Consider the following 27,728-nt stretch of genomic DNA (forward strand, 5'->3'; position numbering starts at 1 on the left):
CCTTTTAATTAAAAAGCAATTAGAACAATTACAATTTAAGGACTTCAAACTAGGTAACTTTAATAACAAAACTCTGGGTAATTGTAGCATCCACGGAAATGTAATCTTTAAATGAAGTAAATATTTTTATGGATTGTTTTCCAATTAAAAAATGGAACGGATTTCTAATTATAACGGATATCTAAAAATTCTAATTATAACGGATATCTAAAAATAACGGATTAGAAATCCGTTCCATTTATGCTATTTACTGCTATTTATATTCTATTATTACCACAAAAAGTCAATTCAAAAAACACAAAGTAATTTGAATTTTACTAATCAAATTTTAAATATCTTTTGCAATGCTCATATTACCAAGACGCTCGTATTACATTAAAATGTTTTATTGGTTACTTAAAAACTTATTGTTTTATATTTGCTTTGTTGATTTAAATTATAATACGTATTGGCATATAATAAAACAACTTTTATAACACTTTATTGAAAACTAAATTTCAATAAAGTGCCAGAATGCTATGTAAAAATCATAGATAAATAAAAAAGTTTAATAACAAATATTGTTTCTAGAAAAAAAGAGTTTGAATGAAAAAAATAATTACTTATTTTTTTTTTTAAATTATATAATTTAAATAAAATACAATGATCTTGTTGCAAAGGCTACGTACATTTTTTTAGAAGCAAAGGAACTTTGAATGGAATCTTTGGATGCGAAGAAGTTTGGTGGATACGATGTATATTTTTTACAAGAACATTCAGACAAATATGAATGCCCTATATGTATAATGGCGCTTTGTAAACCTATTTTAACAAAGTGTGGTCATCGACTTTGTTTGTCATGTTCAGAAGAAATGCGAAAAAGGTAATATGTTGTTGTTGAGAAACAAAGTGGTGTAGCATGCATTATAAAATGTAATAAAACCGAGTTTATACATATATATATATATATATATATATATATATATATATATATATATATATATATATATATATATATATATATATATATATATATACATATATAAAAATATATATATATATATAGTATATATATATATATATATATATATATATATATATATATATATATATATATATATATATATATATATATATATATATATATATATATATATATATATATATATATATATATATATATATATATATATATATATATATATATATATATAAATATATATATATATATATATATATATATACATATATAAATATATATATATATATATATATATATATATATATATATATATATATATATATATATATATATATATATATATATATAGGTATATAATATATATATATATATGTATATAATATATATATATATGTATATGTATATATATATATATGTATACAATATATATATATATTATATACATATATATATATATATATATATATATATATATATATATATATATATATATATATATATATATATATATATATATATATATATATATATATATATATATATATTTCAATATAACTGCTCAAAAATTCAGAACACATTAGATTTTGTTTTCATTTTTCTTCTTTTAATTGAGTTTTTTGGCGGTAAACTCCGTATGCCTTTTCTATTTTTTTTATATACAGTTAATTAAAACAAACCTTATAAAAAAATTTTAAAAAATAGAAAAAAAATTACGTTATTTTAACCATCTATTTTTAATTTAAACAGAGTTTAAACTAGTTAAAGCGGTGTATAAAAGCCGCTCATTAGATTGGCACACTTGCGCTCTTATTGTGTTTTAACGGTCGCTTTTTACTTTTTGACGTCAAGTTTTTACTAAAAAGTAAATTTAACTATCCCTTTTTACATATTAGCTGAACATATATTGATAACTGAATAAAAGTTTCTAAGACATACAAAGTATGTATTACCTCATTTGAAATAAAGTTGGAATTTTTCGCCTCAATTTTGACCATAATTTGACCCATAAGATGGGAAAAAATCAATTAGCTCTGAAATAAAACAGCGTATAGTAGGACTACATCTTAGTGGTTTCAACAGTTCTGAAGTAGCTCGAACTATTAAGTCTGTATCTTATTCATGTGTATTCAGAATAATTCACAAATTTGAAAAAACTGGTACAGACAAAAACCGATCTGGGCGACCAAAAATAACAAGTATCACTGATGATAATAGTATTTAAAGAATCGCAAGAAAATCCCTAAATACTCAGCCAAAGAGATTGCACAAGAAGTGAACTTGGTTTTAAAAAATCATATCTCAAGACAAACTGTAAATAGAAGATTGATTTATTGAAAACTTTGTTGCAACATTGCTGCCAGAAAACCACTGCTTAAATCAACTGATCGGATAAAACGTATCAAGTTGTGTAGAGCTATTGTAAAAATGACGAATTATGAACTAAGAAGAATAATATTTAGTGACGAATCTAACTTTTTCAGTTATTAATCTACAGAAAAGAGTGATTTTCCAAAGACACTATAATGAGATGTTTCATAGTTGCTTCATTGTGCCGCGACTACATTGTGGTGGAGGTTTGTAGGCATATGAGGTTGCATTACTAGTGACGGCCCAGGTCACTGCTACTTATACGATGGTTGTATGGATCAACATAAACATATCGAAATGCTTGAAATTCATATTATCCCGACAAGAGACATCTTTTTTAGCAACGAATCGAAATGGCAGTCTCAACAAGACAACGCTCCTTGTCTCAAGGCAAAAACGGTGACTATTTGGTTTCAAAAAAACAACATTAAGGTACTTCAGTGGCCAGCTAAATCACCTGACCTTAATCCAATCGAAAATGTATGGACTGTACTGGTCCGCAAACTCACTAAAACTCCATAATATTACCTGAACATTTTAGGGAAAGTTTGAAAGAGTCGTTTGACAGCTGATCAACTGATTATTGCCAAAAAATTTTTGGTTTGATTTAAAGAAGATGTGAACTATGCATAAATAACTAAGGTGGACATATCTCTTATAGATCTTGCTATTAAAGCAAACTTAAATCCAGATGTGCCAAACTTATGAGCAGCTTTTTTTTAACGTTTTTTTTATATTATAACTTTAATTATAGATATTTAGTAATAGGCACTTGTTTTTGTTTTTTGTTTTTTTTCTCTTAAGTAACTAAAAGACCAAAGAAATATGTTTCGTTTTTTAAAAATCCTTGAACTTTTTGTTTTTTACTTTTATTTCATTTTTAAAGAAAAAAACGCAACTTAAATCTAATGTGTGCTAATTTTTTGAGCTGTATTTTATATATATATATATATATATATATATATATATATATATATATATATATATATATATATATATATATATATATATATATATATATATATATATATATATATATATATATATATATATATATATATATATATATATATATATATATGTATATATATATACATATATATATATATATATATATATATATATATATATATATATATATATATATATATATATATATATATATTTATTTATATATATATATATATATATATATACATATATATATAAATGAACTATATATATATATATATATATATATATATATATATATATATATATATATATATATATATATGTATATACATATACATGTATATGTATATGTATATACATATATATATATATATATATATATATATATATATATATATATATATATATATATATATATATATATATATATATATATATATATATATGTATATACATGTATATATAAATATGAATATATATATATTTATATATATATATATATATAACCTTGTTACATACTGAAGTTTTACTTTATAAAAACCTTGACAATAAAGTTATTGAAAAAGTTGCTCAGCAGTTGTTAAAAACAAATTTACCCAAAATCTTTAAAATTGAAAAGTTTGAGTCTGTAGAAATGAATGCAAATTCGAAACTTAATGATTACGTTGGTCAAAATTCTTGGCTAATATTTAAAACAGTTCTTTACTCATCAAAGTGGTTAGAAAGTCCATCCAATTTGTGGACTCTGATTGTAAAAATATGCTAAGGTTTATAAAAAGATTAGTCTGTGTTGATGACTGTTGTGAAAGAGCTATTAAATTGGTAAAAGACTTAATTGATTCAACAATTAAAGAGGAAAAGTTGCATGATATTTTACTGCTTTTAAAGGAACACAGGATTAATTTTGTATTTTATAAACATAACTGGTATAAAGAAATACTTAATATATTGTAAGAAAAGTTTAACTTTTTATAGAAAAATTAAAACGAATTTTTTATGTTTATTATTTACAAAACATGCTTGTAAAACCTTTAGTAAAAGCCTTTCATATTTTTAAAAGTTTACTTTCTTTTTTTATCTTTCTTAAGTACGATATTTGGATTTCATATTCAACGAACTTTTTAAATGCAATTTTTATTAAGCTTTTTAATGAATATTTAGGAGTATTTGAGATAAATATAAATTTAAAAACATACTAAAAACCAGGTCTTCAAAAGAAACCAGATCATATTTCAAAATGTGTTATGTCGAGAAATTTTATTTAATTTAACCTTTTTTTTTTTCCTATCCTAATTTAGGTACCCCAAAAAGTCCTATCAGTCTTATCGCAGAGCACCGCAGATAAGCATTTAATTAGTAGTTCACACCTCCTTTCTAACCGATGTTGCAAAACTTGCTCAGAGGTGGGGTTTGAATCACAGGTCCTTTATTTCTGAAGCAAGTGCGCTCAAGTTTTGAGTAAGTTTTGTGCTCAAATTTTATAACATCTTTTCTAATAGTACAGCCAGCTCAGCCAAAAAAACTTATTAGTTAAATTGCTACCTTAATTGGAGCAAGGACTATTAGTCCTTGCTCCAATTAAGATAACAATTTAACGAATAGTTGGTCAGTAATGACTTTTTTAAAATATTAAAGCCCTTAGAGAGGTAAGAAAAGTTAGGTTTTTTTTAAAACTTTTTTTGGAATTGTCTTGTATAACAACGTAGAATGGTAAAATAAAGTGGCAAGGTTATACGATTTCCGACCCCTAAAACGGACCTGCCTAATGTTGCTTAATTTTTATTAACAATTACTTAAAATCGTCATTTGAGACAGGTATGTTTAAGATTGATATTAGTGAACATTTCCCGATATATATAAACATAAGAAAGATTATAGCTATTTGGAGGATCAACCTAAAATTTTAAGCCTTAAAAAACGTAACCTTTTAAATAATAATAAAACAATCTATCTCACAAATTGTATAGAAAAAATTAAAGTGACGCCAGTAAAATTCAACAATGCATGAAGCGTGTAATTTTTTTTTAAACAAATTTCCAGAGAATTTTTTTAAAATCTAACGACACCCTTATTTTTCAAAATGAGATATAAGCCAGGGGTAATTCTTTTACTCAGCCACAGACCACACATTCAAATGCTACGAAAACATGCCTTTATTTCCTCATCACTGTCAGTTTTAAATGTTTGTGACATATTTATTGCTATCTGGCTATATTCATTTTCTATTGGTTGTGCGCTGACAGATTTTATTTTTTTAATGTCGCATTTTGGTCGCTTAAAAAAATAATCAGTTATTGTAGATATATATACATATTTTTTTTTTTTTTTTCTTTTCTTAAATATTCAATAACTTTATACAATAAGATAGTTAAGATAAAAATTGTTATGCAATAAAAGAAATATAACAAAATATACATTTATAAAAATAAAAACAAAAAAAAAGAATGCGGAGACTTGCAGAAGACCTTTTTATCTTTTTACCAAGACGGTCTTATCATCGAGAACCGCTCGTGAATATTAAGTACATTAAGTTAACATGAAATGTAAAATTAAAAACAAAAAATTTCTTTAGAATATATAAGCAACGTTGGTATAAAGAAATTCTTGATACTTTTATATATAAATATATATATATATAAATATATATATTTATATATATATATATATATATATATATATATATATATATATATATATATATATATATATATATATATATATATATATATATATATATATATATATATATATATATAAATATTTATATATTAGATATTATATACAAATACACATAAGAAATGGATCAGATATCTATTACATATTACGTTATGAAATAAGCTTTATATTCATTTTCAGAAGAAATTAAAAATATAAAAATATGTCTTCAAAAGATAAAATAACTTCTTTTAGTTTTAAGTTGAATGAAAAACAATTCCATTGATGGGAAGAATCAAAATTTTTCAAAACTATTTAGTTCCGAAGAAAAGCCTCCTCGAAATGAAAAACGTGACTTTCCAAAATTAGTTAAAGAATAAGGTTGCCAAATTAGATTATCATTTCTTAAGTTATATTTATTTTTATCTTTTAAAGTATAATGATTCATATTTATATGAAAAGAAACAAGAGATACGTTGGTTTTACATTTGTACATAAATCAAAGTATATTAAAAATATTCAGCTGATAAATAAAAGGAAATATATTTGTGTTAAACTGTGTTTATTTAAAGCATTTCTAGCTTGGTATATTACTCTTAAATTTCGAACAACTTTGTTGCACAACAAATTAATGTGATATTTCCAGCGAGGTTTTTATCAATATTGATTCTTAAAAAGTTAGTAACTATTTCTTTTTTTATTTGAATTTTGTAAAATAAAAAGTAAGGACATGACAGGAGGCAGTAGTTTTTTTTTTTTGAAGTTAGATGAAAAAGTATCCATTTAAATGTTTTAACATTTAGTGACAGCTTAATCATTTTAAACCAGTCAGAAACTTTTGTTAATTTAATTTTCATATTTTGGAATAATGTTGTTATGTTGTTATAAGATAAAAAGAGATTATCATCGGCAAACATTACTGTTATTAAATTTGAGGCGTTTGGGAGATTATTAGTGTAAATTAGAAAAAGAAGAGGTCCTAAAAGAGAATCTTGAGGTTCCCCAAATGTTTTATCAAATAAATTGGAAGAGACAGTTGTATTACCTTAAACAAACTAATTACGGTTGCTTCAATAACTTTTACGTATCATTAAAATATTTCCTTTAATTCCATAATAATCTACATTTTTAAAAAGGATTTTGTGGTCAATGGTATCAAAGGCTTTTGATAACTTAATGAAAACACCTAACGTATATTGAGATTTTTCAAAAGATTCAGCAACATTGCGGTTAATTTGAAGTATAGCGTGTTGGGTTGAATTACTTTTTTTAATTATGTATTGATTTTGATAAAGTATATTATTTAATGATAAATAATTAAAAATTACACTATATTAGGTACTCAGTCACGTGACAAATTCCGTAGACAGTTTTCGCAGGTTTTTATAAAGTAAGGTTTTCCAGAATAACTTTAAACCAATTTTTTTCACTTTTCATGTCATTGTAAAAACTTTTGCGAAAAGTAAAATGATTATACTTTCATAAAATATCTGCTAGATTTTTAAATAAATTTTTATCTGACTGTAGTAACAACTTTAAAAAAGTTTTGGTAATTATTTTAGCTTGTAATTATTTTATTTGCGCTCTAGCACTCTTAATAATAACATTTAACGTTTTCTCGTTGTTTCTATGTACTTTTTCTAGTTTTGTGATAAATTGGGCGGTCTAAAATACCTTTAAAAAAACCAGATTTTCACTGATCTTCGGCACTTCAGCTTAAATTTTAAAATTAAGTTGAAACCTTTTAAATCTTATCGTATTTGTTTTTCCGTCCGTCTTAATATTTTATCAAAATTTCGGCAAAAATTATAATAGCAACTTATTACTATATAAATAAATATATTGATATTATTATTTGCATAAAATTAGCTTCAGTTTAATGAATAATAAAGAGTAATATGATTAGTATTTATGCTTGAATGATAAATGTTTAAAAACGGTTTGCTCGAATTTTAGAAGCCGATTCTCAAATTTGTGTTTAGTAACCGAAAATAATTTAAGGTTGTACAACAAAATTAAAACTGTTACGGATAAAATTAAATTGTTAAAAAAAGCATTAAAAAAGATATATATAAACTCATGTCCTTTATACCGCCTATTTCAAAAAATAATTTTGAAGTATGTATATCAGGTGAGAACAATAACACAAAGGGTAAAAAAAGAAAATTGAAACATCGAACCTCAAAAAATTGTCTTAAAAGATAAAAACTTGCTTTATCCAATTGTAAAAATATGTTCAAATCAGCTAAAGTTCATAATAGTTATACGGAAAAAACATTTGCATCCAACGACTGAAGAAGGACATATAAATTATTACACGCAAGTAATAAAGATTCGACAATTAAAAAAGAAACAAAACAAGGAAATAAAAGAATTAAAAGATTAATTTAATAAAGTCATTAAAAACCTTAATAAAACAGTTAAACTTTTGATAGATAGGCTTGAAAAAAGTGACAAAAAAATTGCACTCCTTCGTGAGGAAAAATCAATTGCATGAATAATGAATAAATGTATACAACGTCATTTAGAATTAAAGTTTGAAATTAGTGAAAGACTGTCTGAAAAACATAAAGCTAAAAAATCAGCAGAAAAAAAAGCTTTCTTTAAATAAGCTAATTTGGTAAATGAGTTGTTAAAATTAAGAACAAAGATGTGGTTGACTTCAAAAGAAGCAGATAATGAATATGTATAGTTAGGTGACACCTTCAAAACCAAAAAAATATTAGGAACATTTGTAATCAACTAATTATAAGTTTTGCAATCAATTAGAACAAGGAGTTTTCTAAAGCCCATTGAGAGAAAGATTTTGCTAAAAGAAAGAAAAGAACGAGATATTTTGATTTTGAAACAAAAAGAAGAGTTATGTGAAAAGTGAAGAATGCAAGACTGTCTCAGTTAGCAAATCAACAAAACTTAACTGTCTTGCCTGATGTTTTAAATGGTCTTAATTTTCTTGTTAGGAAATTTATTCAACATAAAATTTTGAAAGTCAACACTGAAAAATAATTTTTTAATTCAAGTAAGAACTAATCACGATAGCATGCTTAGTTTTGCTCAAGACAAGATAAAATTAATAATACGCAAGCTTGCGTGATTATTTTTAACTTTTCTTTCCTGTTTCGAAGAAAAATAGAAAGTTGGAAGTAGACCTTTAGAACAATCCTATCATACATAAATGCTCCAATATTTCTAAAAGTCAAAAGCTAAATTTTAATTAAGGCTTCATTTAATAAACCTTCGCATTTCATCCTCCGTAAACGCAAAGGTATTGTAAAATATCTTTTTTTCCCTTTAAATTAATAAAGTTTCTATCTATACTTTTGTCTTTTAAAAGCAAAAAATGATCTTAGTTGCTACTTATAGTAAGAATAAAAAAAACTCAAAAAAATACCAAAAAAAGTGTTTTTAAAATGGGGCATTCTAAAATTTGTATGATCTGCTTCACAATATTTTACCATAAAATTGCCCATAACAACCGCCTAACTAATACATGAAATTTTTCCAGAAATTTTCTGGAAATTTTGCAACCCTAATTGCTACCTAATTGCTACCGATGTTTTTTACTCGATTTAATAATTAAAATATTAAATTTGTTATGTCTTTTTTTTTTTTTTTCTATTTTAGTTTTTTTGTGATCCATGGCAACATTAAACTTTTAGTTTTTCTAAAGTTTTAGTTTATAATACGTTATAAACTAAATTTTTGTTTATAACGTATTATAAACCAAAATTTTAGAAAAACTAAAAGTTAAAAAATACGATTTGAAAAGCGTATTATAAACCAAATTAGTGTCAGCACAGCTATTTATTTGTTTCTAATGAAGAAAAGATAATTGTTCTTTAAAGGTTTTTAAATGAGCAGTAGAAAAAAATTGTTTTTTAAAAGTTAATTTTTTTTGAGATATATCTGTGTCGATATTGTTAGAGAAAAAAATAAGGAAGTGGTTTGTGATGTCACTTTTAAAAATGCCTTTTTTAAAAAATATATTGAAAACATCATTTGTTATAATAATGTCAATTAAAGTTTTTGACGTTAGAGTTTTTCTTCTTGATTCGTTAATTATGGGAAAAACACCGAGTTCAAATAACTCAATAAAAAATTTTTAACGCCATAATCAATCCAAGTTAATGTCATCTATTAAGTAGAACAATTTATTTTCATGAATGCTTTTTTTTAAAACGTCATTTAAAAATTTTTGAAAATTTTTGATTCTGCCCAAATGCGGGCAATAACAACAACTTAAAAATAAGTTTTTTTTTTGTTTTTTTTTTGTTTGGATTTAAACTGTTATGACCTCATTATCGTCATCAGAATGACTCATGTCAGGCCTAGTAATATACTGCAATCATTCTCTATTATAAACTATTAAACCACCGCCTCGCTTACTATTTTTTCGAACTAAGGAAATTATGTTGAAACCTGGTAAAAATATATTAGAGTTCAAATTAGATTTATCAGAGTTACACTAGGTTTCAGACATGCAAGTTTAACTAAAAATATTAAGAGATTCTTTCAAGTTTAAATAGAAATTTTTAAAACTTTTTAAATGCTTCTTATATTAATATAAAAAAAGTTAATATATGTGAATTTAAGAAATTCTTTTATTTCATCGGCATAGTAGTAGGAGCAGTTCCTTCGTAAAGCATGTGCATCACTAAAGTAATTTAAGTGTGGAACTGATTGGTTATTAAATAAAAACCAGTTTGGAAAAAATCATAACTTAATTCAAATACGTTAGAATTACTGGAATCCGTTTTAAAGTTTTATAATAATGAACACTGCTGATTTGTCCTTAAAATTTAAAAATTTGACCACTATAGTTATGCACTTTTTGATTGTATCATTTTCATCATTTTTTTAACTCTATGAGCACGTTCAATAATGAATCCACCTTGAATATAAAGTTTTGTTTTTATCAATTCACAAACTTTTTCCTAACAATAGTTCCAACTTTTATCAACTGATTTTTCTATACCGGTTATCCTATAAATATTTCTCCGACTTTGGTCTTCAATCTCAGCCAATGTGTCACTCATATTAACGGGTAATTTATTTTCTAATTTTTTATCTGGTTTTGCCCAATCAGCCTTCGATCCCTCTTTTTCAATTAGGGGAGATGGGGGCGAATTGATCGCCGTAGCAGTGTTTTGAAAATTGCGCAGAACCTGAAAGAGATGTAAAAACTTATTAACTACGAAACACATGTAGAAATATCTGGCTTTTGGAATATATAAATATTTTGATTTAAAAAAATGATAAACATGAATAATTTTAACTTTTAAACAACCCTCTCGAAAGATCAATGTACCCCAAACTATGGGGTACTATGATCTCCGACTTGGGGCACATTGATCTTATATGCGTAATATTATCTAAACGTTTAACTTTTCTATAACTAAATCTTGTAAATAATTTAGTCAAAGGGTAATATTGTATAACATATAATACATCTAAATTTTTTAATTATTTTTTAAATATAGCAGTTAAACCCACTAGTCTAATTTTTAATTAAAAAATGTATAAATCACAGCAGCTATAAGCTACCCGCTTTATATACGTTTAAAACTTTACAACAACTTGAAATTTATAAGAACTGAAATATAAAGACTGAAATAAGAATACAACTTTTAAGTTTACAAAACTTGTTAAAAGTACAATATTTTGATTAAGAATATTTCATCATTTGTGAAAGTCAAGTTGTGAAGCAGCTTTTGGTTTACATTGTTTTTTATTCCTAAGCAAGTAATACTTAGTTTCTTTCTTATCTTTTGTGGAGACTTTTTGTTGATTTTTGGTTTGCTTCAAAATTTTCTTTTCTTTTGACAAACGAATTTCATTTCTGACAGGAGTATCAGTCAAGATCCTTGTTTTTAACTGCCTACTTTTAACATTTTTTTTTCTGGCAGATGCTTTTGGGTAAGGTTTTAAAACCTCAGGTGAGATTATAGAAGCAACACTTGTTGACACTTTGTTTAAAATACTTGTTTCAATATTTACTATAGTTATTTCAGACTCTATGTGATTAACACGTGCTGGTATCATTTCAGATTCCATGTTGTTGACAGGAGTGATAGTAACTGTATCTGGAACAGCTCTATCTGTAACTGATGATGGTAAATATTCGTCATCTTTGAAAATTTTAGAATTGAATGGCTCAATGCCAGCTACTCTAAATCCTGTCTGTATATTAGATGGTGAGAAAGCTTTTGTATACGGTTCTCGAACTATTGAAACAATATCATAAATGGTCATTGGTCTTGGGTTTGAAACCATCCAATTATCACATGCAGAATTGTAAAACCTTTTCAATGGTCCAAAATCAGTTCTATCTAATGGCTGCAATTTATGGCTGCAATGGGGAGGAAAACTTATCATTGTAATTCCGTGTTGAATTGCAAGCTCCAAGCCTTTAACAGAAATATGACTTTCATGACTGTCGAGAAGTAACAAAACTGGAGATTCCTGAGAACAGTTTGAATATTTAACAAAATGTTTAATCCATTCTATGAAAATTTCTGAGTTCATCCAACCAGAAGGATTTGCAAATCCCACAATCCAGGTGGTCCTTCCTTAATCATGTAATCATGAAACTTTACCCTAGGAAAAATAAATAATGGAGGAATGGAACTTCCAATAGCATTAGAGGCACAACATGCAGTTACCAATGTTCCTCGTTCTGCAGATGTGATTCTTCCAACTTGTTTGCTTCCTCTACCAGCTAAAACCTTTACCGGCATTTGAACGGTTGTTAAACCAGTTTCAACAACAATATATATACAGTTAGGATTATATTTATATCGAATTCTTACCGTTTTAAGATTTTGAAAAAACTCTCTTACAGTGTGTTTGTTAAAAGCTGTTGATCGAGCGAAGCTCGTTGCTTCAGGTGTTCGTAGAGACAACTCTGGTTGTCTTTTCATAAAACCTTGCAACCAATCAATGCCTGTAATTTAATTTTGATCCATGATGATGGGCATATCTTATTGTTTTTTAAAGCAAATTCATATGCCAATAATCGCGTTGACCTAGTTGAAAGGCCATAGTTCATTTTTGATGCAATTAGTAAATAACTTGATAAACTTTTTTCATCTTCTGCTGTAAAAACTTGTCTATTGTTGTAGTTAGGCTTGAAAGCTTCATTTGGATTAAGCCTCTTTTTACGACAATATCTTTTTAAAGTCATTCTATCTATGTTAAACTGACGTGCTACAACATTCAGTTGTGTTCCTTCTAAAACTTTATTAACAGCTACTTTCATTGTTTCACTTGGTATAGCAACTTTACTTGTTTTTTTAATTCTATTTCTAACCATTTTAAGATCTGTAAAAAAATATATCAATAAAAACATATGTTTTTAATAAATGCTAATATTTAACATAATAATATTATGTTACATATTTTTTAATTATTATGTTAAGTATTATTCTTTTGATATTATAAAATAATAGTATTATTATTACTAGCTTATAACATATGTAGATTTAAAAAATGAAATGCTAAAAGCTATTGTTTGTTTATATATAGTTTTTTTTTAAATTATAAATACAATTCCATTCGTTTAACTGTATTGCTTATAAACAAAAACATGGGGCACTTCGTCTTGTATTGGGCACTTTGATCCTCCGATCAATGGGCCCCGCATTGTCAAAGATCAATGTACCCCAATAGGTATAGGTAACATATTGATAGCAATATCAACTGTATAAATTGCAGCCAAATAAAAATTATATATTATATTATACACCTAACACTTACAAATTTAAAATAAAATTGTTGTTAACCCATACAGACATCTAAATAAAAATATATTTGAATTATAGTACGATTTAAAAAAATCACTTTTTATGACGAAAAACAATATTTTTTTTATTTTTTTTGACGCTGATAACCTTATGAAAAAATATTACGAATAATCAATTAGGGAAGCATAATGGCTAATTAAATTTCAACCTCACTTCTAGTAAGGCAAAAATGAACGAGTAAAAGCCAAAAGATCATACTGCCGCGGCGATCAATGCGCCCCCATCTTCCCTATTACTTTCAAGCCGTTTGCTTCAGTTTAAAAAAATCGCCATTAAACTTATCAATATGTTTTTCTAATCTTTCAATTTTTTGAATAATTATTTTAATAAATGTGTTCTCGTGAAGTCTAATGTTTCTTTTAATTGCGAAGTCATTACATTTTTTGCCATTTTTGTTTAGTTATTAAAAACTTGTCCGATCGCGGTAAAGTGTATTAAATTAAAAACGTATTAATCGAAAAGCGATTTTAAACCGTTTTAACTTTAATACGTTTTAATAAATAACAAAATGAAAATTATAACGCAATAAATTTTATGAATATACTGGACTTTATCTTACTTTTAATTTTTAAAAATGAAACAAATAACTTGTATTAAACTTACTTTTTTGACTTCTGCTACGTTTGTAATTGTAATAAATGCGAACAGACCACACATACACAAGTAAATAATTTTTTGTTTGTCTTTTTTATTTACTTCACTACTGTTATAGCTAAAACTGTTTTAAAATATTCAGTTAGAAAGTATGAAGAGGAATCAATAAAGCCCAGAAAGAAAAGCCAAGAATATTAAACTAAAATATAAATAATACAAATTCGATAAATAATCAATTAACCCTATAATAAATACGGAATAAATAACTAATAACAATAATAACAATAATAATAACAATAATAATCAATCCAGTATACCTACCATGCGTTATCTTTGCAAAATTAAAACTGCAAAATAAATGCATAAGTAATTAGGCAGTTGGGTTAAATAAAATAATGAGTAATTAAGTAAAATTTGTCTCAAATGATACTCTATCAACAGAGCTAAACAAAATGACACAAAATAAATAACATAAAAGAGTATTTAAAATAAACTCTTTATATTAATTAAAACTCAAGAATTGAAATCATCGTTTTTAAATAGTTATTACTTTTATTATCAATAAATAAAACTAACTTACCTTTATAAATAGCAAGCTTTTTTCTGTTTTAGAAATAATGGAGTTTTAGTTTGCCCATTAGACAATACTATTTTGAAACCTGAGGAGGTAACTTTATTTTTTTTTAATTAGTTTTTTCAATTTAGTTACTTACATGGTTTACTTTTTACTTTTTACTTTATGTTTATTTTACTGTTTTACAATTTTTTTTAAAAAGGAAGTCTTGCTATAATTTTTCAACGCTATCATTTTGTAAATTGATATAGTTTATTTGGGAAAACTTGGGGCTTATAAAACAAATTGTTTTTTCTTCTTGCCCCGGCCGTCTGCATTTTTTTATACTATATCTACTGTATTTATGTATTTAAACGGCAAAAAAAAAAAAATAAATAAAAATAAAAAATGATAATAAAAAGTAGGCAAATCCATTTTTTTATAATAGTTCCTTATTCAAAAGTGATAAAACATTTTTTCATATAGACTTTTCGCGATAAAGCTATTGAAAGAGATATTCTGCAATTAAAAGTGATGTGTAATAACTTCTTAAAAAAATGTCAATGGACCGGAGAACTAAAAGCAATTAATGTATGTATTTTAAATTTTGTTGTAAATTTATCTAAAATATTTAAATGGAGCAAATTAACTTTAGGTTTTCTAAAGTATCTAAGAGGGAGTAGTAAACAATAAACGATTAACTAATGAAAATTAATTGTTAATCGAAATGTTAATCGTTTGTTAATCGAATAATTAACAAACGATTGATTAAATAACTCTTTGTTTTAAAACTATAACATTGTTAAAAATTTTTTTATTTATGATTTGTTGTTATAATTGCAATATGAAATTTTGTTAAGAAACATCATATTTGTTTTCCATTTTCCGGTACCGGTTATAAATGTTAACAAGTAAATCAGCACTACCGCGAATTACAACAAGGTATGGAAAAAAATCGTTCTTATATTTTTGAAAAAATGTTCAGTCAAACGTGAATTCCATTAATCGACTTCAAGTTTCTTATATCGTTTAGAGCATAATAATAAAATTTTTCCGGCTAAAACTGTTTCAGAAAAGACAAAACATTTACGCCAAAGAGTTGCTACCTAACATAATAAAACAGGGAAAGCTTAATATGTACTAGCTGGTTTAACAGCTATAGATTGTACTCTTTTTGCGATATCGGCTAATTTTGAAGATATTTCATTAACTCAGGTACTTAAAACTCTTGACTATCGACATGCTATAAAGAGAACTGTTATTAACTAGGCATGCTTAATAAAATAAAAATTGCTAAAGAGTTTGAGAAAAAATAAAAAAACTCTAGAGAGGTTTTCAATTTCTCTTTATAAGTTGACTTCAAGTGTAACTAGCTGGTGCCTTATTCTATGTTGTTCAGACAAATTTTCATTATGGTCGTGGACTGATTAGAATAAATGATTTAATGCCTTCAGAACGAGCAGTTATTATTGTAATTGAAAAGTTGTATGGTTTCAGCTCAATTTAGATCAATGATATTTTTGGGTGTGCTGCTTATGGTGCACCAGTAATGCAAAAAATAAGACGAGATCTGAAAGTTACTCACTAACTTGCATTTAAAATGGAGTTAATTTTGCGGTATGTGATATTCTTTATAAAAAAAAGATCAAGCAACAGAAACACCTGAAAAAAATTATTTGATGAAAAGGAAAATGAAAGTTAAAAAACTTGTTCCAATCCTGATGATAATAATATCAATGAAAAACTCTGGAATGAGGAGAGTATGAGTTCTGTTAACGATGAAATACGAATTTAAAATTTAAAATTTTAACAAGGACTGTGGTATAACTTAATTAAAGAATCGTAAAAATGTCAAGCTGTTTATGAAATCACCACATGAAAATGATACGCTTTCATATTTGTAAAATTAAAAAATTTGATACAAACATCTTTTGATTCAGTTTAGGAAAAAAGCTTAGACCTAATCTGGATACTAAAACTAGATGGAATTCTCTTATCAGTATGATAAAATAATTCCTGGATTTAAAAAATATAACTAAAAATGCTCTTGTTGAAATATCCAGAACAGATAAGATCTCATCAAAATAAAAAAATAAAAAACATCTCTGATATTGTTTAAGCACTTCATTATGTAAGTTAAATGTTATGACACTGAGAAAAAATCTTCTAAACTTGTTTTGTTTTTCTCAAAATCTTAAAGATTAATTACGCTAACATCGATCAAAAATGATAAAATGTTGCTTCTGAAAAAATTACTGAAAGAAGAAATTATAATATTGCTGGTTTACTATGCTATGCTTACGTTCAGATAAATTTAAATCAGGTTCAAATTAACTTGAAAATGTTTGAAAATAACCAAATAAAAATGAAATTGCTAAATTAGCTTGAGAAGTATAGATACAATCATTTTTAAAAGAGGAAGTAGAAGTAACACCTTAATCTGATATTAAATCTACTTGTAATGTGGAACAAATAAATAAAAAACTAAAGCTGAAGAATTAGCAGAAATGATATCAAATAGAACTTTAGTAACAAGAAGAACAAAAAGACTAACTTGTAAGTCATCCCTACAAGAAAGTTTGACTTGTATTTAAAATTACTGAAAAAGATCTTGGCCTTTTCTAGTGATTTTAAATGTTTGGAGCATTTAAAATCACTGAAAAAAGGCCAAGCTCTTTAGAACAAATTTGCAATATTATACTAAACCTCCCACCATTTCCTAATGGCGCGATAAGTTTAAGTGCAGCTGCTTTATTTGTTATTTAGTTTTGGACTAGTTTGAATGATGACACTGTTAATAAGTTATATTTTTCGAGATCATATCTGATAAAAAAAAAGAAATAAAATAATAATAAGTTGTATTTAATATATAATATATTTAAAATAAACTGTAGAGATTATTAAAAAAATTAATTGAAACGAATAAATTAATTTTATTAAAATTAATCGTTAATCAAATAATTTAAAAAATCGAATAATCTACCACCCTCCACATATTTAATTTTTTTAAGCAAAAAACTTTTTAGTATTTTCCATTAGATTTTATTCCTTGTTTAAATGATTTTATTTCTTGTTAAAAATATTTTATTCCAGAGATATCTCTCTTCAAAAATTTTAATGAGAAAAACTACTGAACATCAATGAAAAAAAAGCTTATTAGCAACATTTAAGAACAGAGCAGTTTAAAAATAAGCGTAAACTTCAAATAATTTGCAATAATTTAAATATAATTTTTATTTAAGAGCCATTTAGGATCTTGTGAATACGAAGAGGTAAAATGCCTTAATGAACAGTGTACTACTTCAATTTTGCGTAAAGAACTAAGTGATCACATGGAAACAAAATGCATTTACCGTTTGATTAACTGTCAACATTGCAATCAAAAGATTCTTTTTTGTGAAAAGCAAGTAAAAACATTTATTCTTTTAGTTATTTTTTAAAATATACAATTATATTTATATATATGTATATTAGGGATATGACTTTTTAATTTTTTTTCAAATAAAATGTTTCCTGTATCATAAATCGATGAACTTTTACCTAAAATCATGAAAAAAGGCCCAAATAGCTTTCTGCAACAAAAAAAGGTCACCCCCAAAATAAAAATTTGATTTACCATTTTTATACATTCATTTTTGACCGATGTTTTAATCTTAAGCTTAATTCTCAGCTTAATTCTATTTATTTCATTATTTTGTTATGAATTTATAAATATAACGCCACACGTTACCATGGCAACGAAACGGCCGTGTGCCGGCAAATACTTGGAATTGTTATGTGATGACGTCATTGTGTTACCACGGTGATATAGACGACTGTAACAGACTGTAGAAGATTATAGAACTTAGTAGAACATTCTGGAAGCTCTAAATAATTATATAAGCGAGCTGCTGTCAGAGCTCAGTGTTGATAATGTGAGTAGTTCTATGAAGTACTCTGCGTGTAACTGAGCTAATAAGGAACTACTGTAGCGAACTAAAGACGCTGTAAGTGTACGAAGTATAAGTAGTTGTAGCATTATCGTTAGGATACGGACTGGATTATCGAACTGTTATCAACATTGACTGGATTATCGAACTATATTTGGATTACTATACAGTTAAAGTATTTTATTAATTAAACGACTTTATTAAACGGATATTTACGCTCAGCTATCCATAAAGTCGAAACAATATTATATGATGTCTCACAAGAAAAGTCATACCACAGTAACAAAGAACAAGAAGACTTGGACTAAAAATTTGGTGAGATTTCAAGAGTCACACAGAAGAAGAGGAAGCGTGGCTGTAGAAGAACATTCACTCGATGAAAAATCCAGAATACCACTTCAATTGCAGATCGTAGGAAGATACCAGTTTCTCAGAGCATATGTTAAAGGAAGAAAAGAACGAATAGACCAAATTTCTAAGGAAATTACAAAATTGTGGGACAATAAACTGAATTTTCCACGTGTGTCTGATCAAGTGATAAGAGCAAAGCTTATGAAGGTGCTGAAGGTCTATGATGAATGTGTCAAGCGTGGAAAATATGATGTTCTCAATGCATTATTTGACATCACGAAAGTGAATGGCCAGTGGTTATCCTCGGAAGATAAACGTCTATACCACCTACAAAAAGAAAGTAAAGGACAGGTGGGGTACTCAACAGGACAAGTGGCAAGTAAAGAAACCATTCACCCTTCCAAGAGAAGAAAAGTCCAGTCTGGAACAGCAATACCTTCCACATCACAAGTCCTGTCTACCACAGACAGTGGTACTGAATCTGAAAACTGCAAAAGTAAGAGTGAAGATGATGAAGACGACGACGGTGATAAAGACGATGATGAGGACACTCAGAAAAAAACTAGAAAGCACTACAAAAGTAAATTTGCTGTAAGTATGGTTACATCAAGTGGTGTTTCCACAAAGAAAGCTGCTAAAATATGCAATGTATTATCACAACAAGGTATTGATATTCCAACTCCAAGTCAATCAGCAATTTACAAGTCCATATTCAAAGAGGCAGGTAAATTAAAAAAAGAAATGATACAACAACTTAAAAAGGAACAGTGGTCCTTACACTTTGACGGCAAACGAATAGATGATAAGGAATATCAGGTAGTTGTACTTCAGAATGAAAGAACTGACGTGAAACTTGATGCACTGCGTTTAAAAGATGGCAAAGCTGAAACTGTTGCTGAAAAAATTGCCAAACTTATTGATGAATACAATTTGTGGAATTCAATTAAGATGATCATTACTGATACAACAAACGTCAATACTGGGAAGAGAAATGGAGTTGTTGTGAAGTTGCAACGTATGTTTAAATTAAAGGGTGTCACAATACCACAATTTATCGGTTGTCAGCATCACGTACTAGACAGGATTCTCCGTCTGGTGATGGACGAAGAACTTGGGGGTGATACCAAATCTCCAAACATTGAATACCCATTTGTGTCTGAACTGTTGAATAAGTATGATGAACTGAAGGATAAGTTTGTGAATGGAACTGTAGAAATTCTTGATAAATCAGGGTGGAGAGACGATATGAAGTTTTTGTACCATTTAACAAGAGTGTTTAGGTTCTATGAAGAACAAAGAAACTTCCCTCTGATTCACTTTCAGAACATTCCTAATATGAGCAATGCCAGATGGAACTCAAGAGCCATTCTCGCCATTCTGGCGTTCATTCTTATGCCTGAAGCGAGAAAGAATTTGGAGAAGGTTTGCAGGTTCATTTCATATGAGTGGGCAGAACATTGGTTTAGTAGTCAAAAGTACAATGACAATGACTTCAAGAATTTATCTGATGTATTGAAGCCTTACAAAAAGGCATTGCAGTCATTCAAAAATCACTGGAAGAAAGAGCCATCCGTCATCGACATACCACGAAGTAATCAGATAGCTGAACGTGCAATCAAGGTGATGCAAGACCTGTATGCTTCCTGCAGAAAGAAAGACAAACTGCAACTTCGATTCATTCTAAGTAATAAGCGCTAGACTCTTTATGAGACGTGAGCATCATGTGACCCATGTACTAAACACAGTAGGCCTATAGACACAGACAGTTATGTATATTGTTGTACTAGACGCTTTGATACTGTTAATTTTGTAATACTTGTATAATTATATATCACATAATGTTTTTTGTTACATCACAGTACATGTTGCATAAATAAATAAAATAACAACAGGAGTATGACTCTTACAACATCTTCAGCCTTTAATATTCATTTACTGTACAAAAGTGTACCTATTGAAAATTCGATTTTTTGGTTTTGGGGTGACCTTTTTTCAAAATATGTCAAAATGAAACATCTATTCGTTCTTTTTACATAAAAGTTCATTGAATTACGATACAGGCCTAGTAGGTTGCAAAAAAGTCATATCCCTAATGTATATATATATATACTTATATATAAATATAATTTATATATATATATATATATATATATATATATATATAATAATATATATATATATATATATATATATATATATTTGTATTATTTTTTTTTTTTAAGTCAGTCTTAAAAAAATTATGCCCCTTCCCATTTTTATTTTGTTTTGTTTTTTTGCCAGACTATGTGTGTTTTATAAAAATGTTTCAATAATTGTTTAAATAATTAAAAAAATCGCTAAATGGTCGCTAAAGCTGAATTTATGATTTTTGGTAATTAAAAAAATTATTTTTTTCATATATTCAGCCAACGTAATATATACAGATTAAAAATTTTTAAATACAAGAACTCTGTAGACAAAGTTCAAGACCATGATATTACCATAAGAAAATAGAAATCAAATAGTAGGTGCAAGGCTTAATAAATTTTATTTAAAAAAAAAATTAGATTTTAAGATACAAAAGACGACATTTTTTACTTTTTAACTAACTTGGAACAAAATCTGTTTATTTATTCTCAAGTTTATAATGACTGAAAAGACCACGACCGAACACTATCTTGCAAATGTGCTGTACAATGCTAAATAATGTTTTTACAAATATGTCTGGCTATGAAAATAGCTGTTCAGCAATGGTAGCTAAGGTCGTTTTCAATTGAATTCACCATAAGGTCAATTAGAAGTTCTTCAGTCATAGTTGGTAGCAATTCAGTTTTAATGAGAGCAAGCTTACTAATAAAGAGTACTCTAAATCGGCAGTAGCTGAATAAGGTTGGGGTTTTATTGAAAATGCAAAATAAAACACAGATATAAGTTAATATTGACTGAAGGCTTTTAAATTAGATTGCCTTAAGTGAATTGATCAAAAAAAGGATCTCAATTTGTTCAAAAGTATTTGATCGCCTGAAAACATATTGATGACGGATATCTTTAATCGACACTTTTTTTAAGTCATTTACGTTGAGAGTTGCCAGCGCTTTGTATTTTCTTTCTAGTTAAGTGCTTATTCATCATTAGAATGAAATAGAGACTACATAAGAACGAAAACATGCTCTTTGTCTTTTGTGTCATCAATTATGCATGTAATCAGAAAAATAATTTTTAAACCCAAATTGGAGTATTTAGGGTTAGGAAGAACGTAGTCTTTGATTTGAGGTTATGCTTTCTGCTAGACATGTACAAAGCTCAAAGATTATTCTTAAAAATGATTGTCTGTACTCTTTTATATACACCAAATACAATAGCCCCGTTATCATAGCTCTGGCCTTTACATTTTTTTAACTCAATTTGGTATTGATCTAAAATTTCTATAATCAACTTTGCAACTTCAGCAACCCTTTTTTTTTTTCCAGATTTTCTACCTTCGAAACGCATTTTTGTTTTGAAGGTAGGAATTGCTTGTCAGAGCAAATGTGCACAAATCAAAGAACAAAGGTGAGTTCCATTAAAAGTCACAGAAAAATAAATTGCTGCGTAGATCTTTTTAACAATTGAAGCAAACAAGAATACCCCATATGTCATAATGACCTTATTTTGAGTTTTCCTGGTTAAATAGTGTATTTGCATCTCTGTTCCTTGTTGCATTAGTCTAGAAACTTTATGAAAAAATTGGTGTGTTTTATTGTGCTTTCCAAAAAGTGGGCTAAAAAATAATAATTTAATTTTTTTCTCAGCATATTTGATAAACCTACATAAATATTAACATAATATTGAAATATGCATATCAACCAAATTAACAATCTAAGCAACAGTAAAACTACTTTTTAAATGTAAACTGTAACCACACCTTAAAAATTTAGGTTTGTTAAAACTAAGTGAAGAGCGTTTAGGACGCAGCGTAGAATTTAAAACCACTTAGATGCTTAATTTCCCATTGACTTTTTAAGTTCTGAATCAATCTTGGTCTAACTTTTCAAGGTTTCAAATAGTGACTTGAAATCAGATGATCTAGTAGTTTCTGTGCATTAGACTGGTAACTTTTCATTTTTTCTCCTGGTATTTGCTAGTTATTTTTTATTCCCTTTCAAATCACCGCTAAGTGATATAAAGGGACCTTTTGAATAAGAATTGTTATAACCGTTTCCGGAGTGAATTTATGAATATTCGGATATTAACAACAAAAAAACCAGGTATTTAGATATACCTAGTTTGTTCGAACAAAGAGCTATTAAATACCGTTTTGTTTTGTATTTTCTCAATGCCAAACTCTTCCGGGTTACGTTTGTTCCGGTCCTAATTTACAATCTTTTCTGCAGTTTTTTATATAATAGACTGACGAAAACAAAAAGCAAACCGAAAAAAGCCACCCTGCTATCTATTAAATTTAAGTAAAACTGGATTGATTAGCATACTGCAAGGGGGCAGTATTTAAAATGATTTAGCTAAAAATCCATTACCTAATAAATAAAATTATTTTTTTACCTATTTAGTCACAATAAAATAAAATTTCTTGCACTTGTCTCCTTTGTGCCCGCGTGTTGTACCTTACTTAAAATGTACTATGTAACACCCTCCAGCCCTTAGGAGGCCCTGCATATATATACATTTATATATATTTATATATATATATATATATATATATATATATATATATATATATATATATATATATATATATATATATATATATATATATATATATATATATATATATATATATATATATATATATATATATATATAAATGTATGTATATATACATGAGATTAGCTTTTCAAAAACAATATCAAGTTTATTTCCGCATTTATGGTCTTCTAATGTGTAATACTTGTTCTATATTGCTCATTTTCGGATCAAGACTCATTGCATTCTTTCCAATGATATCTCTGATCAGATTTATAAGCCCTTGCACATTATCCTTCAGCCAACATTGCTATTGTTGGTGAATTAAATGCTCATCGCATTGAACAACATGATTCTAGTGTCAGTGACTCTGCTAGCGTTAGTGCCCACAACTTTTGCATTTCTTAATCTATAACATAAATAAGCAACTTTCCAATTCGCTTTCAAGACAATCAGAATTATTTGCCTTCTCTCCTCGACTTATGTTTTCCTTCTGATCCAAATCAGTGATTACTATTTACCGCTAAACAATTTTTCTAAAAACAGAGGTCTGTTTTCTATTGCTAGAAATCATGCTTATGAAGTTTTTTCTAATGACAAAGCCCGCTATTCTCAGGTCAAAAAGGCTATATATCAATTCAAAAATTAGGCTCCAGAGACAAGAGAACTTTTAGCAGTGTTTATAATAATGTAAACCAGTTATTCCAGTGTTTATAATAATGTAAACCAGTAATTCCTATGTATATCCAAATTTTGTTACCTCACCTAAAGACAAAGTTGAAATACTTGCTAAGAATTTTTGATCAATCTGGCATCTTGATTTTAATAATCACATCCTATCTGATATAGCCTACAAACAGTTTGATCAATTGCTTGACATTTGTTTTACTCCAGCATCTGTATCTGAAGTGATTTTCTGCTTGGACTCTCCTTCAACTCGTGGTCTGGACAATTTTCTTCTTATAGTCTTACAGAGGTGTACTCCGGAGCTGTTATCTATACTTTCAAAACTATTTAACAAGTGCTCACCAGAATCATTTTTTCCAGAGTGCTGAATAATAGCATATGTTATCCCTATTTTCAAAAACTCTGGAGGGCAATCTGACTTGTCTTACTACCGTCTCATTAGTATTGTTCCTTTTATAACCAAGGTTATTGAGTTTTTAATTAACAAAGATTTATTCTCTTACCTTGAATCTTATAGTTTACTTTCTGATCATCAATATGGATTTTAATATTATGGTTCTACTGATGATTTGTTAATGATAATACCCGATACTTTTTATAGTCGAAATCAATTGAAAATGAACAAAACGTTTATCAACCTATTATTGAAAATGGACCCGTGATTTGTTTACAAAGGTCGATCTAACGTTTAGAATATCGACTTACATTAGTCAATATTATAAACCTTCAATCAACCTTAAATTAAACCTAAACATTGATAGATTTAAAATCTACGCTTGATATCTTTTAATAAATAAGTTTATTAAACGTCGATCAAACGTTTACAATATTGACTAATATATGTCGTTATTCTAAACATTTGATCGACATTTAATAAACATTTATTATATTATATTTAGTCAGAAGACTCACTTCACAGTTTAATTCACTCAGTTTAAATAAGCATAGTTAAAACGAAATAAAAAAACCTATAAAATAATTATTTTTTATTGGCTAAATAATTAAATTTGACTTAAATGCATTTTCCAGATTCACAAAATAATTAATTACTAAATAATTATTTTTTTGTTTCAAATGCATTTTAACTTAACTTAGTTACATTTTCTAAGAAAAATTGGTGGAACAGAGCTGGTAAAAACCACTGCATATGTTATTACGCGACGCTACTAATTTTTTAAGTTTAAAAATAAACATGGGTTGTACAAGAGTTTTTGAATCTTTTATTCAGAAAAGCATCTATATCTAATGGTGTTCTGTGTTATTCTAATTTTGATTTATAAATGTACATTTAAAATGCCAACTATTTTATCTTTCATTTTTGCGGTTACAAATCAGGCTACGAAATCAGACGATCAGGATACGAATGTAGAAGATGATGTTGCTTAAACAGGTTCATGATAAACAAGCGGTAGTCGTTATTCTAGGAAGATTTTTGATAATGCATACACCAGAGAAAACAGTAATCAAAACATTTGTTTATGACTCAGTCAGCAAACAATGTTGAAATAACGTTGAACTAACGTTGAAACCTTATGTTGAGTTTACATTATTTAACGTTTAGAATGAATGTTTTTTTTAACGTTGATTTATTAACCTTAAACCAACTGTTAAAAAACGTTTTGTAGTTACAGAAACCGTTGATATAAACTGTGATCACTATCAAAACGTACTATGCATGTCCAATAGTGTTGTCGTACATCTCTATTAAATAATTAAGGTATATTATGGATATTAAATCTACTCATAGTCTTTATTTAGAAATTTTTCAGTTTAGTTAAGATAGTTTGATTAACGAAAGAGATAAAGTTTGTTTTGTTGAAAAATATATTTAAATATTTCATACATTTACATGTAATTGATTAAAATCTACACAAATTTATTCTCTTTTCCATTACCTTTTTGAAATGGAGCGTATTATAGAAAGTCAAACAATATTTCATTAAACAAGGTTTCTTTTGCTCCATCGAATACAATAGAAGAAGCTGTAAATAAAAAAAATATATTAAAAAAAATCAAAAAGAGAAGATTTGAAAAAAATATAATGAATGGAAAAGTTTTACAACTTATATAATTTTTACTTTTACAAGGCCATATAAATTAGTGCTGTTAAATATACTTTTCCACCATTGCCCTTCATACTCAGGGGCGATTCTAGGAAAAATACGAGGGGGGTGAAATATGTTAAAAATACCGACTCAAAAAACCGTCACGAGACATTTTGAAATTTGTTTTTTCTCTGTATCCATTATTCATAAGCAAATTTTTTTGGAACGATACATTTAGACATTAGGCTGATAAAATCTCACTAGTGAATCTTTTTTGTCGACAAAATATTTTAAAATTTTAATTTCGCAGTAAAATGTACACTCGTCGACTAACCCTTTTTTGGTTAAGTGCAAAAAATTTAGTTTTCAATAAAAAATTCACTTACCAAGCTAAACTTAGGTTACCAGTCATTTAAATATTCCTTTTCGAAAGAAAATTAAAATTACATTATGATACTCATATAATAATATAAAAAATTAAAGATCTAGAGTTTGATTTTTTCAAACTTTTATTCTTCTTTGCTTAACGGAAGATCATTTCTTAACAACACAATCAATATCAATTTTGTCAGTAATATCTTTTTCACAACTTAACATCATTAGTGAACTTAATCTTTCAGTAGTCATCGTGGAGCGCAAACTATTTTTAACTAACTTTAATTTACTAAACGTACGTTCAATTGATGCTGATATTGGAGCTGTTAAAGCTAGGCGACATAACTGATTTGCCCAAGGTAATAAATTCTTCAACTCGTGAGATTTCTCAATTACTTCCATTATTGTTGCTAAACTTGAACATTGATGACATAATATCTCCTATTCAGCTGCAACTGCATCAATTTTCCCTTTTTTAATTTTCCTCTGCTTTTCATTTTTTGCCATCGCCTTACACCACTATTAACCCAAACATTGTTTTCATTTATTTGAGAAAGTAATGAACAGACAAAACAAAATACAGAATCAGCTACAATGCTATACTCCAGCATAGGAAATTCATTACATTGTAATATTGTTAAATTGTGAATACGTTTACCTGGATCATGCTCCACAAAACTATCTTTTGCACTAATGTTGTCATGTTCATTTCCAATCATTATACTATCTAATGCTTTTGTGGCGTAACTTATGTAATCACAAATACCATTTCTAATACTTGATATGTATTCTATA

At 27.0% G+C, this 27,728-nt stretch overlaps 1 protein-coding gene across 4 annotated transcripts in view; it reads left to right on the forward strand.

Annotated features, from left to right (window-relative positions):
• The first annotated feature begins 461 nt into the window (after positions 1-461).
• The window catches only part of LOC136091425 (TNF receptor-associated factor 5-like), a 113,524-nt gene continuing 86,257 nt past the window's right edge, over positions 462-27,728 (forward strand). For 3 of the 4 annotated variants that reach the window (XM_065818998.1, XM_065818999.1, XM_065819000.1), the window contains exons 1-4: positions 462-862; positions 14,947-15,001; positions 15,374-15,478; positions 18,130-18,294. In XM_065818998.1, the coding sequence (XP_065675070.1) occupies positions 696-862; positions 14,947-15,001; positions 15,374-15,478; positions 18,130-18,294 (492 nt within the window). In that variant the 5' untranslated portion in view covers positions 462-695. The remainder of the gene's footprint in view (positions 863-14,946; positions 15,002-15,373; positions 15,479-18,129; positions 18,295-27,728) is intronic. The other variant, XM_065819001.1, reaches the window with a different exon arrangement.

Source organism: Hydra vulgaris, chromosome 15, assembly GCF_038396675.1.
Source record: "Hydra vulgaris chromosome 15, alternate assembly HydraT2T_AEP".
NCBI lineage: Eukaryota > Metazoa > Cnidaria > Hydrozoa > Anthoathecata > Hydridae > Hydra > Hydra vulgaris.